General features: G+C 42.6%; 1 protein-coding gene across 2 annotated transcripts in view; it reads left to right on the top strand.

Annotated features, from left to right (window-relative positions):
- The window catches only part of SH3TC1 (SH3 domain and tetratricopeptide repeats 1), a 57,548-nt gene extending 35,834 nt beyond the window's left edge, over positions 1-21,714 (top strand). Inside the window, exons 12-17 of one of the 2 annotated variants that reach the window (XM_053257480.1) lie at positions 3,067-3,247; positions 7,418-7,568; positions 10,619-10,741; positions 11,026-11,176; positions 13,164-13,360; positions 20,121-21,714. In XM_053257480.1, coding sequence (XP_053113455.1) covers positions 3,067-3,247; positions 7,418-7,568; positions 10,619-10,741; positions 11,026-11,176; positions 13,164-13,360; positions 20,121-20,381 — 1,064 coding nt within the window. In that variant the 3' untranslated portion in view covers positions 20,382-21,714. The remainder of the gene's footprint in view (positions 1-3,066; positions 3,248-7,417; positions 7,569-10,618; positions 10,742-11,025; positions 11,177-13,163; positions 13,361-20,120) is intronic. The other variant, XM_053257481.1, reaches the window with a different exon arrangement.
- Positions 21,715-21,973: the final 259 nt, after the last annotated feature.

The raw sequence follows: 21,973 nt of genomic DNA, 5'->3' as shown, positions 1-21,973 counted from the left end.
CTGCTGTAACCATCTTTATCATAATTATTCCACTTTTCAACAGAAAAGTTCGCAAAGCAGTTTACACAGAAAACGGATAATAAAAAGATGGTTCTCTGTCCCCAAAGGGCTTGCAATCTAAAAAAAAATTTTTTTAAACCTCATTACTTCCCTCATTCTATTGATTATGTATGCTAGGCCTAGCAAAGCATAACAGAATTTATTTAACAAGGTAGGACAGGAACCAAGCCAACAAAACATAGACTGTACACCATGTAAGGTTTATAAAAGTAACAATTGGAGAACATTGAGGCTACTAAAGTAGTTACTCACTAGACTAGATTTTTCTGTGAGTTGATAGCAGGTGAATAAATGGCCGTCACTTGTAACTGGGTCCTCTTTTTATTTTTTTTAATTTATTTAATCCTCATTAATTCTATATTGTGTTTATTGTTTTATCTGTTTTACTGATTTTGTGAGTGATCTGTAGCAGTAGTGCATTGGAAGGGAGGGGCATAAGTGTTTTAAATAAAATATATCATGCAGGGTCCTTGGCTGGGTGCAGCTGTAATCTTCTGTTAGTACTCTTTCTGCTCAGACTATTAATGGTGGTATTCTGGGACAAAAAGCATTATGCTGCATGCACCCACCAGAGGGCTACTATACTTACAGGGTTACATAAAAGTTCCCTGTGATTCTATTTACATATATTTACAGGCCTAGTAACTGCTCAAAGATAAGTTTATAGTTTTCATGTAGCTCTTTGCATATCACCCCATGACATGATTATGTTTCCATTTCAACTAAATTTTTCAACTAATAATTAATGGATTTTGTTTTTCAACTGGAAAATGACAGTACTGCACACTGGGATGTGAGAATTCAGGGTTGGTAGGGGGCCAGTTCGAATCCCTGCTGGTACTATATCGGGCAGCAGCGATATGGGAAAATGCTGAAAGGCATCATCTCAGACTGCGCAGTAAGAGACAATGGTAAACCCCTCCTGTATTCTACCAAAAGAAAACCACAGGGCTCTGTGTGCGCAAGGAGTCAAAATCAACTTGATGGCACACTTTACCTATCACTTTATGGGAATTCTCTGTTAGGGGTCCATAAGATATTGGAAAGATAGCTAAGGTGTTAGTTACATATTTTTTTAGCACAACTACAAGGTAGGTTTCTAGTCTTCCTCTAGGGCTACTTTTAGTGAAAAGGGACTACTGGCCTTGTTTCAACTCATTCATTCGGTGGCAAGTAGTGGTTAGAGTGCTGGACTAGGACCGGGGAGAACCGAGTTCAAATCCCCATTCAGCCTTGAAACTAGCTGGGTGACCCTGGGCCAGTCATTTCTCTCTCAGCCTAACCTACTTCACAGGGTTGTTGTGAAAGAGAAACTCAGGTATGTAGTATACCACTTTGGGCTCCTTGGAGGAAGAGCGGGATATAAATGTAAATAATAATAATAATAATTTCTTACCCAGGATATGCAGTCTTGATCTGCAGCAGCCCTCATGGCTGTAATTTTAAGAATGAAAGGAAAATGCAAGTAGAAATGACATATTTAGTGCCTCATGAGATATTACCCAGACTGCATATTCTAGGGTAAGGAACAAAGTCAATGACCCCCTTCTGTCAAATATAGAAACCTGACCTTATTGGTGCATTTGATAAGAGATACTTCTTCCTTGTTTGAGTAATAAGGATTAGTTTTGTGTTATATGGCCAGCACTACTGGGAAGCATAGAGTTCAGGGATAGTGTAGTAACTTAATTCTTGTAAGTAGCTAGTGATTTATACCCCATCTTTCAGTTCCCAAAAGCATCTCCAAGGCAGCTAACAAGGAATTTAAAATAATACTATATATCTATATCTCAAAGCAAATAAAACAAAATCAATTGCATTAATCTAGAACACGGGGCAGAAAACAAATTCATGAGGGGAAGAGACTCAGACATCAGCTGCCCTTAAATGTTTGAAACAAAATGGAGTACTCCTCTTCCCTTCCCCATCCATCACAAGTTCTCTTTATTGGTCCAGCACAGAAGCACCACACATTTCTCTGTGGAGAGGTTGGATGGATGGATGGAAAATTCACTGGTGGGCCAACATATTCCTTGGGGTTTGGATGAAATTTTATATTAATAGCTCTCAAACAACTTAAGAGTGTCTGTAGGACTTGCACTACAACAGATCAATTAATACCTGTGTTTTAAAAAAAACCTTTTTCCTTAAAAAAAAAATCATATAACTTTTAAAAACATGCATTTTTGGTTCTGCTGATCCAGTATTTAACATTTAGTCCACATCAACATTCAATCACTGAATGCTGATCTGGACTAAATGGATCAGCAGAACTAAAAATACAGCTTTTTTTTAGAGCTGTATCAAAATAACACATCAGTGAGAATAGGAGAGGGGGTTCTTGGTACAAAACATGTGTTACTCTCCATCCTGTATACATTACATGATTATTGATATATTTATTTTCAGTTGAACATTCCAAAGCAGAGTACATAGAAAAAGAATCATAATACGATGGTTCCCTGTCTCCAAAGGCTGGGCTCACAATCTAAAAGAAACAAAGTAGACACCTGCAACAGGCGCGGCTCGTGAATGTGCCTCGGGGGGGGGCAGCTTCTTTAAGGTAAACGGAGCCAGTGCTCCGTGCCACCCAGCAGCCCCCACGGCGGGGAATCGCCTCTGCCACTCACCTGACTCCTGCGGAGGCGAGCCCCCGCCAGCGGCCAGGTGAGTGGCGGAGGCGATTTCCCGCCTTGGGGGCTGCTGGGCGGCATGGAGCACCGGCTCCGTTTACCTTAAAGAAGCCGCCCGCCCCCAAGAAGCGCGTTCACGAGCCGCGCCTGACCTGCAACAGCCACTAGAAGGATGCTGTGCTGGGATTGAATAGGGACAGTTGCTTTCCTCCTGCCAAATATGAAGAGAAACATCACTCTGAAAAGTGCCTCTTGGCCCAGTTAACAGGGTGAACTACTGAAGCTAAATTAGTATTCAGTGGCGTTACAGTAGCAATAAGTTCCCTTGGAACTAATTGTTTACATTAAAGCATCCTTTCCCTCTTCTTTGTAGGGCAGCTCCGGGCTGTTCAGCATCTGTGCCGCTTCTACAGTACCGTTCTTCCAGATGAAGCTCAGTGTGTCATCTATAATGAGTATCAACTCTCCTTGGTTCGGAAAATGTCTGACAAAGTCATGGAGGGAGAGGTATTGGAAACCATCAGTCAGCTGTATCTATCTTTAGGCACGGAGAGGTGAGAACTGGCAGTTCTGTGAGCTGACTTGTTTCAAACTGAATACTGTTGAGTCACATTGCTGCTTTTATGTCCATGGGTTGAATCCAAAGGTGCCTTTCTGCATGCAGAAGGTGCTTTCTACTTGCAAAAGGATTTGTGCTTGAGTTTTCCTGAGGAAAAAAATGAAACCAATCTAAATACATTCTTCTGCTTGTGCCAGGGGGCGTAGCTAGGGGAGAGGAGGCCCGTGTTCATCCCTCTCTTGGTCGGCCCCCCAGAGTGAGGGAGACAATGAAGAAAATAGGGAGGGATGGAGCTGGGGGCCCGTGTTCTTTGAACCCTTTCGTTCAATTATAGCTATGCCCCTGGCTTGTGCAAAAGCTTGCACAACCTCTTCTGCAAGTGGATACATGGAAACTGCTATGGAGTGTACATGAAACATTGCTAAAGGCTATTTTCCCTCTGCTTCTACATGTGTAACCCATTATCTTTATCTCAGTGTCATTATATTTAGCAGTACTGGCATGGGGGAGGGCAGCAGCCATGGGAATGAATAGAAAATTCATTCAGGGCATCCCGCTGTGCTGCATTGGTGGCACTGGAAGCCAGGGTGAATGGGTATGACAGGTGTGGAAGTTTATTCTTTGCTCTCACCAGTAGTTGCACAGCTGGATTCACACAACTGTGGTGGGTTGACGGACCATGTTTGATTGATTTGGCAAATCCAGATTTTGCAGCTGTGTAATTTGATGTCTCACATCAAGAATGGTTTGAAGAGCTGTACTGTCTTGAGTTGTTCAAGCTGTGTACAGCACGTGCAACTTCTTCCTACCTTTCAATTTCAGAAACTGCACATGATCAATCTATATAAAAAGAGTTCTGTGGGGAAAGAAATAATGGTCTGAAATCTGGGCCATGGTTGATGAGAAACTAACCTTGTGCTGTTAGTGAAACTGCTCCGGGGTGATTGGCGAACACCCCGGAAATCTACCTTTGGGCTTGCGTGGGGAAAATTAGCTCAGAAAGGAACAGTTTCAGGTTAGATTTTAATTTGCGCAAAGTTGTGGACTCAGGAAATGACTGGACCAAGACAAGAGTTAAGTTTCAAAAATAAAAGGAAGATATTTATTGTAGGGAGGGGTACAGAGGAGAGAAATGTTTGGTTAAAGCAATATTACTATCAAAAATACGCTTAACTGCAATGAGGCAATTTAGCTTCCCAGGCGGACAAGAGACAGAAGCTTTTTAGAGAAGGAGGCAGTTGGGTTTAAGAAAGGGGGCTAGAGACAGAGTTTGGGCCCAGGGAGAGGCGAAGGCTCATATCGCCTGGTCTGGACTAAGGGCTCTGGGAACCACCAATGAGCTTCGTTCCTTAGGAACAGGTCGGGCTAAGGTGGGTGCAAGAAGGTTGGAGGGATTAGTTGGTAGAAGTGAATCCAGGAGGGTGCTTCCTCTGTGGAACCAGCTTCCCATGTTAGCGAGGAAGACTGGGCAAATCAGGCTGGGCAAGAAAGCTGATCTGGAGAGTGGCACAAAGTACTGAACACAGCCTTGCATGATGGCCTGTGGACAGTAAATTGTCCCCAAAGCTGCTGGTAACTCCAAGACAGCTGGTGCATAGAGAGCACAAAAATCACAAGGAGCACACTAGGTCATGTAATTTGGGATTCTTATACCCAAGAACATATCCTCGGGACACATTCCAAGTTGCCTTTTTTTGTCGGACAGGTGTGTTGGGTGGGACTGGCCAGGATCCCATTGTTGCTGATCTTTCTTCTTGAGTGTAACAATGTGGGAATTGCCGAGGTATGCCAAAACTTTTGTCATGAAAACAGAGTGCATAAACTTGAGAAGGGAAAAATGCATAGATGGAAAGGCATAGACACCAATCAGTATTTTTAATGGGTGCATTTCTTAGGTTCCTATTGCTTGCTCAACCTCTTTTGTGAGAGGGCAGATTTACTTCTGCAAGCCTTATCTGTGTTTTTTCCTGTGGAGCTAATTGTCACATTAGCTGGCTGCTATCCTTTGCGAGAGGAGGGGAGGCGGTTCACTCTGAGTGCAGAGTGACCTTGGCAGAGAGTTAACCTGCTTTTAGTTAACTTCTGGGGTCTACTTAGAGTATCCCAGCATAGGGAGGGCATGCATCTGCTCTCCTTTCCAATTTGCTTGTTAGGAGCCAAATCTAGGGGCAGCTGGCCCATGGTCATTAAGTGACCTGTCTCCTTGTGCCATAAATGGAGAGCTCATGATACTGTGAGGCTCCTGAGCATATCCAGAGTGAAATCTCCAAGCCTGGGGACTCAAACACAAACAAGGGGGCTCCTGGGAGCCAACAGAAAAGCATTGCTAATTAACAGTGCCTTATGCCAAACAATGGGGTCACCAGAGGGGACTGTTTCGCTCCCAATTCTGTCTCCCAGGGGGCAAAATCCATTCACCACCCTGTAGGTGGGTGGCTTGACCTCTGATAGGAACTCATCGGGGGCACTTGGGTTTACTTCACTTTAGTTGCTGCAATATATCAGCCTTCCTTTCACTCACACTACCTGTCTGTCATTATGACAGGCATTTCATTAGTTCTAAATGAAGAGTAGGACAGAAGAATTCCCTCTAGATTGCTAACTTTCAGCAAATGCTACCAGGTGAAGTCTGATTGGGGGGATTCAGAGAATAAAGGTTGCCATTTTTTTTTGCTGGCAGAGCTTCTGCAGCTTTCACAGCTTTATCACAAGCAAAATTCCAGCAGGGAGGCTTTTCCCTTCACTGCATCTCTGTTCTTGGAAGAGTTGCTAATGCTGAGTCCCTAGCTCTTCAGACAGCTGTTAGTACATAGGAGCTATGCCAGAGAAAAGCAGGCACTCCAAAGGGAAGGGATAATGCCAAATTCATGGACAATGGTTCAACATTCCTGTTCCATGTTGTTCTTATTTGCAAGTGCCTCCAAAATGCTGGGTTCATAGGCTTTGCACCATTATTCATCTCAGTTGCTGAGGGCCAGCTCTGTATGACCCCAGAAGTTCATGACTGGGACACTTAGTGTCTTTTTTCTTTTTCTTTGAAGAGGCAGTCATGGGATCAGAACTGGGGGGAGGGGTCGAACACTCCTCCCTCATTGAGGCCCTAATGCAAATTACCCCCCAAAAATTGCCATTAGCTGAAGAGGGGAGACTCCATTTTTAATTTAAATCTGTTGGAGATGGAGTTCCAGTGCATCGACCTTTCACACCAACTATCCTAATGACCACTAGAAGCACTGGGAGTAGAGATAGTGAGGGTCTCCTTTCCTGTCCCTGCTTGCCTCTACTCCATGACCCCTGCCTTGACTCCTCAGGTGCTTCCTATAGTGAGTAAGTCCTCTTCCTTTCCTCCTAGAGAGAAGATGTACTTCACCAATAAATAAATTTAGTTTAGACTCTACAGCGATCTCCATGTGTGTTACTTAAATAGCTGCAACAACTAAACTCTGCATTCTGTAACTGTAGTGGTAGCTTCCTCGCTGTTTGGCGAAATAATCAGAAACCCCAACAAAATCAAGGCATGGAGGGGAGGAGTGAGAAACTCTTCCCACATGCCACAACTACAATCCATATTCCACCCTCAGCATGGCTGTTTTTTGAAAAAGAAAAAGATTTTCCAAATTTCAGCCATGGAATATCCATATCATGTCTAATTTGGCCCTATATATGAGGATTTCATTGGCCGCCTTTGAAGAGCTTTGTATGGACACTACTAATCAGCTTCTAGGATGAAACTAGTAGTGATTGTGACTGGCTGTAGAGTGCTGAAGTTTCAATAATTTGATTTGCCTTCATGAAGAATATCTTGCAGACTCAGCAGATAAATTGAAAAATAGGGCCACTTTTCTGCAAATTTCCCAGGTATTCTAATCAGTGGCTTCTGTGTTTGAGAAATATTGGTTCAACATTCTGTCTTAAACTTCAAGCAAATTATTAATTGGAAGAGGGTTTTCCCCCATAAACCATGAGCCAACTGTCAGTTTCAAAGCAATCTACATGGATACATTTTAGTGGTCAAGAGTTAAGTAGGACAACATTGTGTATAATAGTTAGCTGATTTATTTCAAGAAAATGGTGTACTTTTAGTCAGTGGCTGGTGTTTCCTTTTCTTACATATATGGTGTTTCCTTTTCTTACATTTTCTTACTATTTCTTGCATTTCCTTTAGGGCATACAGATCTGCTCTGGAATATACCAAAAGAAGCCTTGGGATATTCATTGATCTTCAGGCAAAAGAGAGGGAGGCACAGGCCTGGCTTCAGGCAGGAAAACTCTATTACAAATTGAAGCAGAACGAACTAGTAGATCTTTATATCCAGGTATGTCTTGGGAAACTAAAATTGTGATAAGATAAGCTGAAGAAGGGAGAACAGATGGATTAATTGGGGATTACATAGCTAAAGATACTTATTGTAATGTTTCACTTCAGTGATATTTATAGATAGATATGGAGCATACTAATCTGATTAGAATGGAAAGGGGGAGAACAAGTTATGCCATTAAACATGTATATATGAGTTATCATCTGAAACTATTGTTTCACCAATATATCACCAGACAGCCTCTTTCCCCCTACCCTTCCTCTTTGGGAAACTCTGCTTTTCTACAGAAAGCAATAGAAGTGCAGCATAGACAGGCACTTGATTCCAATAGGAAATTGGCCTCTGATTGGATTAAGCAATAGTGTCATGAATAGACTGAACCAGTACTAAAGCTATCTAGCAAAACATAAGGGACTCACATTTCATTCTGTGCATTTTTAATGAAGCCAGCCAGGGTTCCTGATGCAGCTGAAGGACTGAAGCTGCAGAGCCTTTTAAACTATCAAAGCACCCCAAAATGCATACAAAATCAGGTTCCAAGTCAGTTATGCAATTTTGGCGTAATCAAGTCCTTTTGTTCTGCACTTCCTCTGAATAGCTACTGCCACACCTACACTTCTCTCAAGTCTGGTCTTTCTGACTACTTTAGGTTTCAAAGTTTTTGCTATCTTTGGGACATTTTAGAGGCTAGAATCTCATAAAAGATTCTGTCCCCCAGACGGGTGTGTTTGAAGATTCCTTGGAGATGTCTTTGCTGCTGCTTTTGTGGCCCAAGCAGCATAAGTCCTGTAGTGCTTAGCCTGCTTGGCTGAATCCTTGCTGGGTACTCAACCCCCCCCCCAAGCTGAATCACTGGGCTACTGAACCCCAAGTTGGAACTACACTGTGGAGTCAAGAATTGCTACTGAGCTAAAATCACTATTCTTGAGCATTCATAAAAACATAAGAACTGGTGGCACTTCACTGCCTCTCCTTGCCTGTGCTTTGGCAACACCTTTGTGGGAAATGCCAGATCATCTCCTGGAAGTTTTACAGACAGGGCTTCCCCCCTTCCCGCCCCGAATCCACTCCTGATTGGAGTGTGCCAGTCCATATATTCACTGGATTTAACACCACCTCCCTGCGGGCTATCAGGGACCAGGACAGACAGAGCTTTGTTTTTCTCCGAAGGGAGGCTGCGAATTCTGGCTTAGCCCAAGTTATGTCCAGGGTAAAAAAAAATCCTCTATTTCCAGCAGCTTTTGGGGGGGGAAACTCCAAGGCTTCTGCTTTTTCCGAAGGTGTTGATGGAGGTGCTGATGGCTACGCAAATGGTCCATCTAATCCCTCGAATTAAAATGCCTTGGATCTGCATAGAGCCATGTGTGAAAAACCTCCTGGTGGGGTCATCCCTTTGGCATCACATACAAAACTACAGATAGGGAAGTTATTAAATTGCTCTTAATTTTCTCTCTTTCTTCCTTTTCTTCCCTCTGCCTCTTCCCACTAGGTTATTAGAGCCTTCACACCCCCTCCCTTCATATATAATCCTTGGGCAACTGTGATAGTATCAAGGTTGCCCAATAGCACCATTTACATTGTGCTTCTGTTTTATCAATAAACTTTATTTCTTTGTTTCAAGAACCTTGCTTCGGAGTCTGTTGCTCCTCTGGGGTACCCTAATGTTGGCATCTGCTAACAGACTGCAGCCCATTTGTTATTCATACTTGCAAATTCCTCCAAGTTGATCCAAAGGCACAAACACACATATGTGTAATGTGCATGTGTGTGAGCAAGCATGGCAAGAGTATTTGCAGACTGTTGATACGCAATCTCTGAATCTTGGCCCAAGCAGGCCAAATATCCATGTTACTCAAGGATATACATGGAGGTTTTGAAGGAGCATCTGAAGAAAAGCCATTGTTAGGGAGGCTGCAGGTGATTGTTTGTTGTAGAGCTATATAGTAAATTAATATTCTGTTAGTTTTGTGGAGATTATTGGATTCAAGGCCCAGTACATAATATCAACTAGATAGCTTTATTGAATGTTTACTATCCCAGAAATTCTATTACAGTTCATAATTGAACTGTACAGCATGTGTGGAAGAGGTTTTTCCGGGGTGGAAATTGAATGCTACATGGAAAGCACTTCTGTGTAGGGGAAAAACATGGAAACTATAGCTATACTGTCACCTGGGTGGGTTTGTTTGTTTGTTGTTTTGCTGTGTACTCTTACACTGGAAAGCTTTGATTGCCATAGTCAGTCAAATGAATGCATACCATTGCCATGTATGTCTTTTGTGGAGTGATTCGTGTATTTGAGAGTTTTCTGTTTGCTGCAGGATTTACCACTAAATTCAGTTACCACTTGTGAAGAGCCCCAGTGAATTTTATTGGGTTGCAAAATCACAATTCAGTGTTGCTAAGGTCAGAGTAATGCATAGCTCTAATCAGACCTGCACACATGTGACCACTGAATTAACTATAATCCCTCAAGAAGGCATTTTGAAGTTTTTGTAGGTAGCTCTTGATGCAGCTGAATAAAAATCAGACAGAATGTTGAGTTATATAGAGGGGGAGGGGGAAGGAAGCACACGCACACGCACAGTAATAAAATGCCCCAATAAATTAAATATGTGATGTTGGGGTGAGCATACAGGGTATGGTAAAGTATGTGCCGTCTAGTCAATTTTGACTCCTGGCGCCCAAAGAGCCCTTTGATAGAATACAGGAGGGGTCTACCATTGCCTCCTCCCTCACAGTATGAAATGATGCCTTTCAGCATCTTCCTATATTGCTGTTGCCCGATATAGTACCAGCAGCGATTCAAATCGGCAACCTTCTGCTTGTTAGTCAAACATTTCCCCACTGGGTGTGGTAGCAACACGTAATTCCGTAAAGCCTGTTTATAGGGCATTACAAAGGAAAGTTGTGGAACTTAATTTAGGAATCCTAAAATAGTTGCTGAATTGTGGAATGTTTCTGTTTTTGATAGGTGTTGTGATTTTCGTGTTTGTTTGTTTTTACTGCTGCTATTGCCCGTTATCATAGTATCTCTTTCTTTCCAGGTTGCCCAAAATGCTGCTGTGTGTACTCAGGATCCTAATTTAGAGATGGAAATGTTCGAAGCGTCAGGAGACATATTTTTTAATGGTGACTGGGAAAAAGAAAAAGCAGTGCCATTTTACAGGGTTGGTGTTCTGTTCTGAATTTTTCTAACTCTTTGCTGTCCATTCCTAGTCCATGAATTTTGATGAAACTGTAGTTGTGGCTCATATGCACAGCCCAGATCAAGCTTCTTTAGTAGGTCAGCTAATGATATGTGATTTTTTTTTCTTGTGGAAAACACATTTTTGATCTTTAGGAATCGTAAAATAGTTGCTGAATTGTGGTATGTTTCTGTTTTTGATAGGTGTTGTGATTTTCGTGTTTGTTTGTTTTTACTGTGATCTTTTTGTACTCACACTCATTTTAGGACAAGGCTCTACCACTTGCTATTAAGATGAGGAACAGCAGCGCTGAGCTTCGACTCTTCAACAAACTGGTGGGATTGCTGTTAACTCTAGAGGCTTATGAGGAATGTCTGGAATATGCACAAGCATCATTAGTGCTCAGTGTTGATTTAGGTAAATAGGCTTCCATGTGTTCTGTCTAGGGAAAAGTCACTTGAGGCCAGTTCAAATGTGCATATACATTGCATGATCTCTTACTTAAAACTTGATGACTTGCAATTAAAAGTGTGAACTAACTGTTGAAAAGCATTTTTCAGTGACGTGACATTTGTATGCATTTTGATCCATCATGACCTATTCAGAGACTGCTCGCCCTGCATGAGCCCACCTGCCTGCTAAGGCCATTTTTAGCCTACGTTCCAGTAGGCTTATGAGATCACTCGACATTCTGTGTCGGTGTCTGTGTGTCCCCCGCTATCAACTTCGCAATGCCTGGACCAGTATGAGCCAAATTGGGTATAGTTGTAGGGACACATAGGGACACCTCAACAGCATAGTTTGTGATGATGTCATCCACCCCAATCCAAGATGGTGGATGCATAAACCTTTGAGGCACAAGTGGGCTAACTTGTGAACTGCCTAACCGACTTGAACCAAAGTTGCTACAGATGTAGGGACACATAGGAATGCCCAAATGTCATGGTGTTTGACTCCACAGCACTCCAGTTCAAGATGGTGGCCACATGAACATCTGAGGTGCAAGTTGGCTAATTTGTGGACTGCCTAACCTATTTGAACCAGATTGGGTACAGTTGCAGTGAGTGACACACACGGACACCTCAATGGCATAGTTTATGATGATGTCATCCACACCAATTCAAGATGGTGGACACATAAACTTTTGAGGTGCAAGTGGGCTAACGTGAACCGCTTAACTGATTTGAACCAAATTGGCTGCAGCTGTAGGGACACATAGAAAAACCTCAATGGTGAAGATTGTGACAATGTCATCCACCTCAATTCAAGACGGTGAATACATAAACTTTGGAGGCACAAGTGCACTAACACGTGGACAGTCTAACCGATTAGAACCAAATTTGCTACAGCTGAATGGACACATAGAGATGCCCCAATGGTGTGGTTTTTGATGATGTCACCCACCCTGATCAAAGATGGCGGATGCATAAACGTTTGTGGCACAAGTGCACTAAGTTGAGGACTGTCTAACTGATTTGAATCAAATTTGGAACAGCTGTGGTGAATGACACACAGGGACACCTCAATGGTGCAGTTTGTAATGATGACATCCACCCCGATCCAAGATTATTATTTATTTATTACATTTATATCCCGCTCTTCCTCCAAGGAGCCCAGAGCAGTGTACTACATACTTGAGTTTATTCTCACAACAACCCTGTGAAGTAGGTTAGGCTGAGAGAAAAGTGACTGGCCCAGAGTCACCCAGCAAGTATCATGGCTGAATGGGGATTTGAACTCAGGTCTCCCCAGTCCTAGTCCAGCACTCTAGCCACTACACCACGCTGGCTCTTGTCCAAATGGGATATTATCCTTAATGTGTCTAGGATGGAAGCTCTTATAGTGTAGAATAGAGAACCTATCTGTAGGTGTACAGTATCCATTAACCAAGATTTTATTAGTCTCCTTATATGCCTCTTTATATACTGTAACATCTAAAAATGAAATAGAATAATCATTTACATGTCCCGTAAATTCTATATGTGGGTCAACGGAATTAATCCAATCAAAAAATGAGGATGTAAAATAATCAGATTAAACAATGATAAAAACATCCTCAGTAAATCTACCATAATGTAAGAACTTTTTGACATCATTCAAAATAACATTGTTTTCTAATTGGGCCACATATAAATTTGCAATACTGAGAGCAACTGGGCTGCCAATGGTAACCCCCTGGATTTGAAAATAATATTTATCTTCAAACTCAATATTAACATTCTATCTGTGGTATATTTTGTGATAGCCCATTCACACATGCCAAGTCATCACTGGGTATTGCTGGTATTGAGTGAACATGTATGCGTGAACCAAGCCTAAATCCTTCCTTTATATCTTCCATATATTTAAATCAACCATTTCTTCCTTGGATTTCCATGCTGATTCTTTTGCTTACCTCATCTAGGGAATCAGTTAAATGAAAGAATAGCATATCATCGGCTGGCTGTTATCCACCGTCACCTGGGTCAGTGTGAACTTGCTGAACACTTTTTTTTAAAAGCCTTGTCCCTCTGTTCTTCACCTCTTGAATATGATGAGGAAGCCTTATACTATGTCAAAGTCTACCTTGTTCTTGGAGACATTATATTCTATGAACTAAAGGTGAGACACTTTGATGGAATTGATATTTAAATATGGAAAATATTTTTGTATCATCTGGATTTGTGACATTCCTATCCCACCCTTGTTCATAAAGCTCAGGGTGACAAGAAGGTTCTCTCTCTCATTTTATCCTCACAACAATCCTAAGGTAAAATTAGGACAAGAGAGATGGTGACTGGCCCAAGCTCACCCAACAGTGAGCTTCAGGGCTGAGGGGATTTGAATTTTCATCTCCTGTGCCTAGTTCCACACTCTTTCACTGTTACTTCACACCACTGCACAAATCTTTTATTTATATATTTGTATGTGTATACTGCCTTTCAGTCCAAGGCGTCTCAAAGCAATGTATAAAATTTGAAACAACTAACAAATCAAGTTTCTTTCTTGGATTGCTAGTGGTTCTGAAAGCTGCAGCAAACTTGATGTAAACAATCCTCAAGAAAATGCCACCCAATAAGTACCTGGCAGCAAATGACAGTTGGAGGGGGTGGAACATCTCCTCTTTTGGGAAGCAGATGTAAGAGTGACCTGTGGCTGCCAACTGTAAGCAGCAACAAGAACTGGGGGGAGGAGTATACAGTTCTCACCCCAGCTCAGAAGTGTTGGCTGCTGTGGGAGGCCTGATTGTTAATAGTCCCCAGGAAAATTATCCCCAGAAGGAACCTGGCAGACCTCTTTCTTATATAAGAATATAGTATAAGGAAATGAATGCAGTTTTATAATGGAAAATACAGCCTTCCATACATCTGTTGGTTCACAATATCCTAAGTCAGATATAGCTCACAATGTGCTGCCTTAAGAACAGGTTGTTTCTTTAGAGGTAATTAATAAGGCCATTCATACACTCTTAAGAGAACTGGCTGGATTATGATTTTCTATAAGAACATCACCAGTGAGTGCTGTCTCTTCCGCATATTTGTCTTTTTTTCAAGAGTTTGTGGACTGATTGTGTCATATGTGGGAACTGCATGGATGTTAGATTTCATGCCACAAGTGTTGTCCTGTACTAACTTCAAATTTTCAGTTAGTGCCCCATTAAAAAAGGTCGTTAGAAATTAGGAACATACAAAATCTCCACACCTCAAACCATTACTGATTTAATTTTTTTTTTAAATGTGGAGATTTTATATGTTCCTAACGTCTAACCACATTTTTTTAAATCATTGCAAAGGCCTGGTGTGGGTAGGGGCTTGTGTTATAGACTGAAGGATAGGGTGGGGTGGAGATAAGTGGTGAATATATTTAAATTGGGGTTTTTATTTCCCCCCATGGGATTTTTGTCCACTTAAAAGGAAAAAACAAATTTAGCACTGCAATAAACATTAACAATTTTTTTTTATGAAGCAGCTCATCCTAGCAATGTTTGTTGCAGAAAATGCATAGTGTGTAAAAAGCGAGATATTTCCCCACTAAATGTTCGTGGAGGTGCTAGGGAGGTACATAACATTTAAAGCAACTGAAGCTCTTTGTCTTACTGTCTGTATTCTTATGCTTGCCTTAAGCTTTCAGGATGAGAGAGGATAAAAAGGGAGGGGGGAATAATCTAAATAGTAGTAGCGAATTTTGAAGAGCACAACACAGTATTGTGGCCCCTGGCAGATGACTGGAAGGGCTGCTTTTGTGGGTTGACATCTTGACTAGGATGTGCAATTCAATTCCCATGCAAATTGGGGGCGATTTGTGGATTCATCCATGAATCGAATCACGTCTTAATTGAAGGGGCTGATTCATCCATGAATCGAATCACCACTGATTTGTCGTGAATCGATTCACACAATTCGCGTTGTAGATGCCATTTAGTCTCTGTGTTTTTGATTGCTGATTCATTTTCTGGCACTGCCTTCTGGTTGGTTTGAGATCTCCTTGCTTCTTGGTTGGGCTGTTTTTCAGCTGTGCCCCCATTGGCTGGAGGAGGGGGAAGTAGGTAGGAAGCCAAATGAGAGATTTTCAAAATGCATATAAGGGGCTGCTTGGAGTCAGACTGAGAGCCATTGCTTTTGTGCCTCGGGAGAGGAGAGAACTTGAATCAGAGACAGAAAGAGACTCCTGCAGCATGGAGGAGAGCAGAAATGGTGGTCTGGGCCTGCCTTCCTGCCTGGCTGGCCCAGCAGTGAGTGGAGATAGAGTGCCTACTCTGTTTTTTTAGCCTTTTAATTGCAGTGCCAAGAACTGCTTTGCTTTTATTTTCTTCTTCTTCTTGTTTTAAAACGGTATCAGCGCAGCAGTGGCCTTAACTGGGTGCTGCTTTTAATTTAATTTTATTATTCTTGCTTGTAACCAGGCCCACACCCAGCACCTTTAATAAGTGGGGTGCTGTGTGTGCTCTTATTTTCCCCCAATTATTTTTAAATAGTACTGGCAGCCTGGATGTTTAGAATTTTCTCCCCTTGTGGGTATGTGTTCCGCCCACAAGCTTATTGCTTTTAGATTCCCCACCACCACTACAAGCTTATTGCTTGTAGCTAGCTAGCACCCAGTGGCTTTAATAACTAGGGTGTTGTGCTGGTGGTGGTGGTGTCCCCTCCCACCTCTTTGCTGCTGGATGAATAATATTATTATTATTATTTATTAGGCAGGATGGTGTGCTGTGATTTCTGTCTGGTGCCCAGCCTGCTCAGGTTCTCTCTGACTATGGGCCCTTTTTTCTGGGATCTATTTTGTTTTAATTGGGTGGGTGCCTGACTGTTGCCCACCTCCCCTCCCCACAGCTGTTGAATCCCAGTGTCTGCTCGGTCCAAGTGTGCCTCAGAGAGCAACAACTGGCACACTGCAGAGAATGTAGGACAGGAAGGGTGGGTTAGAGAGGCCACAGTAATCCCCTGGCATTCTTTTCCTTCCATTCCCTTGGACATCCCCACCACCACTGTTGCTCCTGGGTAACTGGAACAACCCACCGAGCCCTGCAGCAGTGCTGAGCAGTGTGTCATACAGTATCTGCAGGAGCCAGTGGCAGGCCTGGAGATGGAGCTGATCCAGTTTTGGGCAATGCATCACCAAGTCTGGCTGGACTCGGTGGCAATTGCCGGATGCTTCCTCTTGTGCCTGCCAAGCAGCATCCAGAGTGAGTTGATGTTCTCCATGGCTGGGGGCGTGGTGACTCCCTACCACTCACACTTGGATGCTGACATCTCAAACTAGCCATTGAGGGTAAGTGACTCTACTGGCAGCTTGCCCCAGCCTGGCACACAGTGCGCCCGTTCGTGAACATAAGAACTGTCCTGCTGGATCAGGCTCAAGGCCTATCTAATCCAGCATCCTGTTTCACACAGTGGGCCACCAGATGCCTCTGGGGAGCCCACAGAGAAGAGCTGAGGGCATACCCTCTCTCCTGCTGTTGTTCCCCTGCAACTGGTATTGAGAGGCAATGTGCCTGTGAGTCTGGAGATGGTCCACAGCCACCAGATTAGTAGCCACTGATAGACCTGTCCTCCATGAATTTGTCTAAACCCCTTTTAAAGCCATCCAAGCTGGTGGCCATCACCACATCCCATGGCAGGGAATTCCATAAATTAATTATGTGCTGTGTGGAAAATGTACTTCTTTTTGTTGGTCCTAAATTTCCCAACCTTCTGTTTCATGGAATGACCCCTGGTTCTAGTGTGGTGAAAGAGGGAGGAAGATTGTTCTCTGTCCACTCTCTCCACTCCATGCATAATTTTATGCACCTCTATCATGTCTCCCCTCAGTTGCCTCTTTTCCAAAGTAAAGAACCCCAGATGCTATATCCTAGCCCAGGGATTCTCAAACTTGGGTCCTCAGGTGTTATTGGACTTCAACTCCCATAATCCCCAGCCTCAGTGGCCTTTGGTTGGGGATTATGGGAGTTGAAGTCCAATAAGACCTGAGGACCCAAGTTTGAGAATCACTGTCCTAGCCTCATAAGGAAGGTGCTGCAGGTCCCTGATCATCTTGGTTGTCCTTTTCTGCACCTTTTCCTGTTCTACAATATTCTTAAGATATGGTGACCAGAACTGTACACAGTACTCCAAATGTGCCCACACCATACATTTGTATAAAAGGGCATTATAATGGTAGCATTTATTTTCAGTCCCCTTCCTAATGATCCCTAACAGGGCCTTTTTCACAGAATTTGCCTTTTTCACAGCTGCCATGCACTGAGTTGGTACTTTCAATGAGCTGTCCACCATGACCCCAAGATCTCTCTCCTGGTCATTTAGCGACAGCTCAGATCCCATAAACATATATGTGAAGTTGAGGGTTTTGCTCCAATTTGCATCATTTTACATTTGTTTACATTGAACTGCATTAGCCATTTTGTTGCCTACTCCCCCAGTTGGGAGAGATCTTTTTGCAGCTCCTCACAATCTAGTTTGGATTTCACTATCCTAAATAGTTTAGCGTAATCTGCAAATATGGCCACTTTGCTGCTTACCCCAACTTCTAGATAATTTATGAACAAGTTAAAGAGCACTGGTCCCAGTATCAATCCTTGGAGGATCCCACTTTACTTCCCTCCATTGTGAAAACTGTCCATTATTCCTACCCTTTGTTTCCTGTCCTTCAATCAGTTAGCAATCCACACATGAATCTGTCCCTTTATCCCATTACTGCTACGTTTACACAAAAGCCTTTTGGAAGTCCAAGTGTACTATGTCATCTGGATCACCTGTATCCACATGCCTGTTGACACTCTCAAAGAATTCCAAATGGTTAGTGAGGCAAGACTCACCCTTGCATAAGCCATGCTGGTTCTCCTTCAGCGAGGCCGGGCGCTGAAGTTAAGCTGACCATCCTGTAATTTCCCGGATTTCTCCTGGATCCCTCTTTGAAAACTGGAGTTACATTGTCTACATTCCAGTCCTTTGGTACAGAGCCTGATTGTAAAGACCGGTTACATATTTTTGCTAGGAGAGCAGCAATTTGCTACTGACACATGCAGGCACACCACCACCATGGCCATTGATGAGATATGGACTGATACCCTGACTGTCGGGGTTTGTGATTATTTAGCAAAGCACCAAGGAAGCTACCACTCCAGGTACAGAGTGCAGAGTTTAGTTGCACCTATTTAAGTAACATGCATGGAGATCGCTGTAGAGTCAAAGTTACTTAACTAGTTTATTGGTGAAATACATTTGGGCTAGGAAAGACCTTATGTCAGCTACATAACATCATGAATAGGTAGGGGGCGGGGTGAAGAGATGTTTCCATCTGAGAGGAAAGGAAGAGGACTAACTCACTACAGGAAGTACCTGAGGAATCAAGGCAGGGTTCATAGAGTAGAGGCAAGTAGGGACAGGTAATAAGAACCTCACTAACTACCTCTACTCCCATTCCCTAGTGGTTATTAGGATAGTTGGTGCCAAAGGTTGATGCACTGGAATTCCATCTCCAACACTGACCCATGTGTTTGGCTGTTAGCTAGGGCCCAGCACTAATCTGAGGTCATGCTGTGTTATCCAGACACAGGCAGGCAGGGATGTAGGCTCATCGCTTATGCTGGAGATTAGAGGATCTTTTTTGGCCATCTTTTCACTGTATTTAGCAAAAAGTGGTATTCGGTGTTGGGAGGAACTGTGTGTGCTTCTGTTCTGTAGTGCTGTTTTTCAGGGCAGAGTTGCAGAATGTTTTGCCCATAGGGAGCAATGGGGAATTTGAAACACCCCATTGTTTCTCCATGGGTAATCCTAGGGGCACCAAAGTGAGTTGGGTGTACGGCATGATGGGTGCTACCTACCATGCAACCCACATAAGAAATGGGCTAGCGGGAAAGTTTTAAACTTTCTTTTAACCTAGACCCCTATAGGATCCTGTAGGGTTTTTTGAAAAGTTTTTTTTGTAATTAAAAATCGCCTGCTTGCCCATTCCTTTTGTGGGTTGGGTGGTAGGTTGCAGACATCATGCCCTACCACCCAACCCACTTTGGTGTTGATAGAGACATTCTGGGAATACTGGATTCGTTTAATGAGCAGAGGCCCTCACCATCCATCAGGTTCAAGCTTTATTGATCATGGCATGCCAGGTGTCTCTCTTCCAGGAGCACACACTCAGGCTTTTGGCAAGAGTCTTTTATACTGTTTACATACAGGCTATAGTATTGAGTACAGAGCCTATCAGAGGCCAACATTTCATGGTATATACCAATCATACTAGTACAAGCAGAATAAAGCTTAGCCATTGGTAGACAAGGTGAACCAATTGCAAGGCAGAAACCAGCAATAATACACCAATCAGCTTTAGTTGTGCTTATGCCTAGTCAGGGCAGGGCATGCTGTGGTCAACAGGTGTCTATCTCTTCTCAGGCGGAGCAGAGTATTGTTTCCAAGAAAAGGGGCCCTTGTAACAGCAGGGTGCAGAAACCTGTGACCTTTAGGACTTATGTAGGTGACACAACTAGGTGAAAGGGGACAGTGGAATTTTCCTTCATCAGTGTCCCTAGGTCCTACCAATGGAGAACAATGGGTTGATTTGATTTCCCCATTATTCCCTATGGGTGACTCATGAATTTTTCATGAATTTCTGATTTGATTTGTGAGACCCACCAGCAGTGGCTGGCTGGTTCAAAGAAACAATTTGAATTCTTGTGATTCAGTTTAGGGTTGAATAGACTCTCAAAAATCTATGAATATCCTCTTCCAGCATTTTAGAGGCTGCAGAGTTCCATGCTAGCAGCCAGAACCAGTAGACTTGTTTCACCAGCCTGTAGCGCTGCTTTCTGCAAGTGTGACTGCTATTGTTTAAAAGCTGTCTGTACCACTAAAACTGTAACAGTGTCTCATGTCTTACTTCACTCTTTCAGGATCCTTTTGATGCTGCTGGATACTATAATTTGGCCCTTGCAGCTGCCATGGACTTGGGCCACAAGAAAGCTCAGCTAAAGATTTATACACAGCTTGCAATAATTTACCACAACTTCCTTGTCGACCGGGAGATGTCTCTCTTTTTCTATCAAAAGGCAAGAGCTTTTGCAACAGAGCTTAATATTCGTAGAATAAATCTAGCCCCTGACCAATATTATATGAGAGCGGCAACCTGGGTACCTGTGAAACAAGGCACATGAAAATACAACAGGGCACCTGGTGCTGGGGAGGGAGATTATATTCCCTTTAGCCAAATTGCTGGGGTGGGTGGGAGGGGACGCAGGATTTGGATACAGCACGAAGGTGGTTATATGAGATACGCGGCACCTCAGTTCAGCTTCTCTAAGAGAGACACGATTCTTCTCACATCACCAAATGTGCAACTGCATGAGCGCCAATGAAAGGAGTGCAAAAGGTTATCCATGAACTATGGTAACTATCAATTTTCATCTTACAACCAGATTTTGGAACTGTTTAAGTACACTCTTTGAAAATGGACAAATCTTAAAATATGATTAAATACAATTAATGCGAGAATTAATTGAATCAATAAACATGGTGACTAAAGCTTAAAATGTTCTTGTGCTCCAAGGCCTAATTAATAATGAATTTTCTAGGATTTGAGGAAAGGTTTGTTTATATAGCTAATCCAACTAAAATAACTGAAGCTGAATTTCTTGTTAGCTATTCTATATCTGTACAAGGAAATATTGAAGATAATTTTGCAGCCCTGATCCTATACTTGCAAGATAGGGATTTACTCACAATTGTTAACTAGGCACAATATCTATTTGCTTTTCCACTGAATGGTCAAAATAATGTACAACCAACCAATATGTAAACAAGCTAAAATAGAAACAGTTTAAAATACAATAAAGCAAACCTGACACAGCACAGCAGCATATAAAACTAAGGCTAAATCCAGCAGCTTACAACTGTAGCACCTCCAGATCTGCAGTAGTGTTTCACTCCTGAGGATTCCAGACCAACCTCTGCTATTACCAAGGTGAGTGTGCTGGGGTGAGCAACGTACATTCCCTTAAAGAGCTGACATATGCCCTATCACTCACCTGACTGCCCTTATTTAGGTAATAAAAGCAGTCTATAAGGTCTTGGACCACAAGAGGGCACTATATGCCTTTTTGAGAAGAGATTGCCAATTGTTAAAGATAAAAGAAGCATGGAGAGATTGTAAAATGAAAACTTTTGGAAAACTGAAAGGACCCCTTCAAATAATCTAGTCCATCTTCTGCAAAAACAGCATCGTTTACCACAGAACGGATGTGGGAGGAAAGAGATTTGGATGGATGGATGGTTGGGGCAAAGCTCTAAGAAGGAGGACTTTTTAATGTGCAAGTGCAACCAGACACACAAACTACAGGGTTTTTTTCTTTTAAAAAGTATAGTTAAAAGAACATTTGTGTTGATGAATAATTCAAGGCTTTCAAATGTTGTATGATGTTAGATGATGTAAAACGGTATTGATAACCATGAGAAAAGTAAAGTGAGAAGCACAGACTCCTCTACAACTCAGACCCTAGTCAAGCATACCCTTTTCTTCTTCCCTGCCAAAAATGATTCTCATAGACTCCACTGCTATGGATAGAACATTCTTCTGCAATAATGCTGTCAAATCCCAAGTTCTGAGTGTTTCTTCCCCTTAATGTAGGTTTCTAAATGCCATGGAATGTATGACTCTGGGGCAGCAAAGTATGTGTGTACAGCTTACCTTGACAAAACGTAATCCCAAAATGAAAATGTGTGCAACTCCGTTGGATGTCTGCAAGAAAGT

The sequence above is a fragment of the Hemicordylus capensis genome, chromosome 5 (assembly GCF_027244095.1).
Source record: "Hemicordylus capensis ecotype Gifberg chromosome 5, rHemCap1.1.pri, whole genome shotgun sequence".
Taxonomy (NCBI): domain Eukaryota; kingdom Metazoa; phylum Chordata; class Lepidosauria; order Squamata; family Cordylidae; genus Hemicordylus; species Hemicordylus capensis.
Note: the sequence above shows the minus strand (reverse complement) of the source record. Positions and strands in the feature narration are given on the sequence as shown.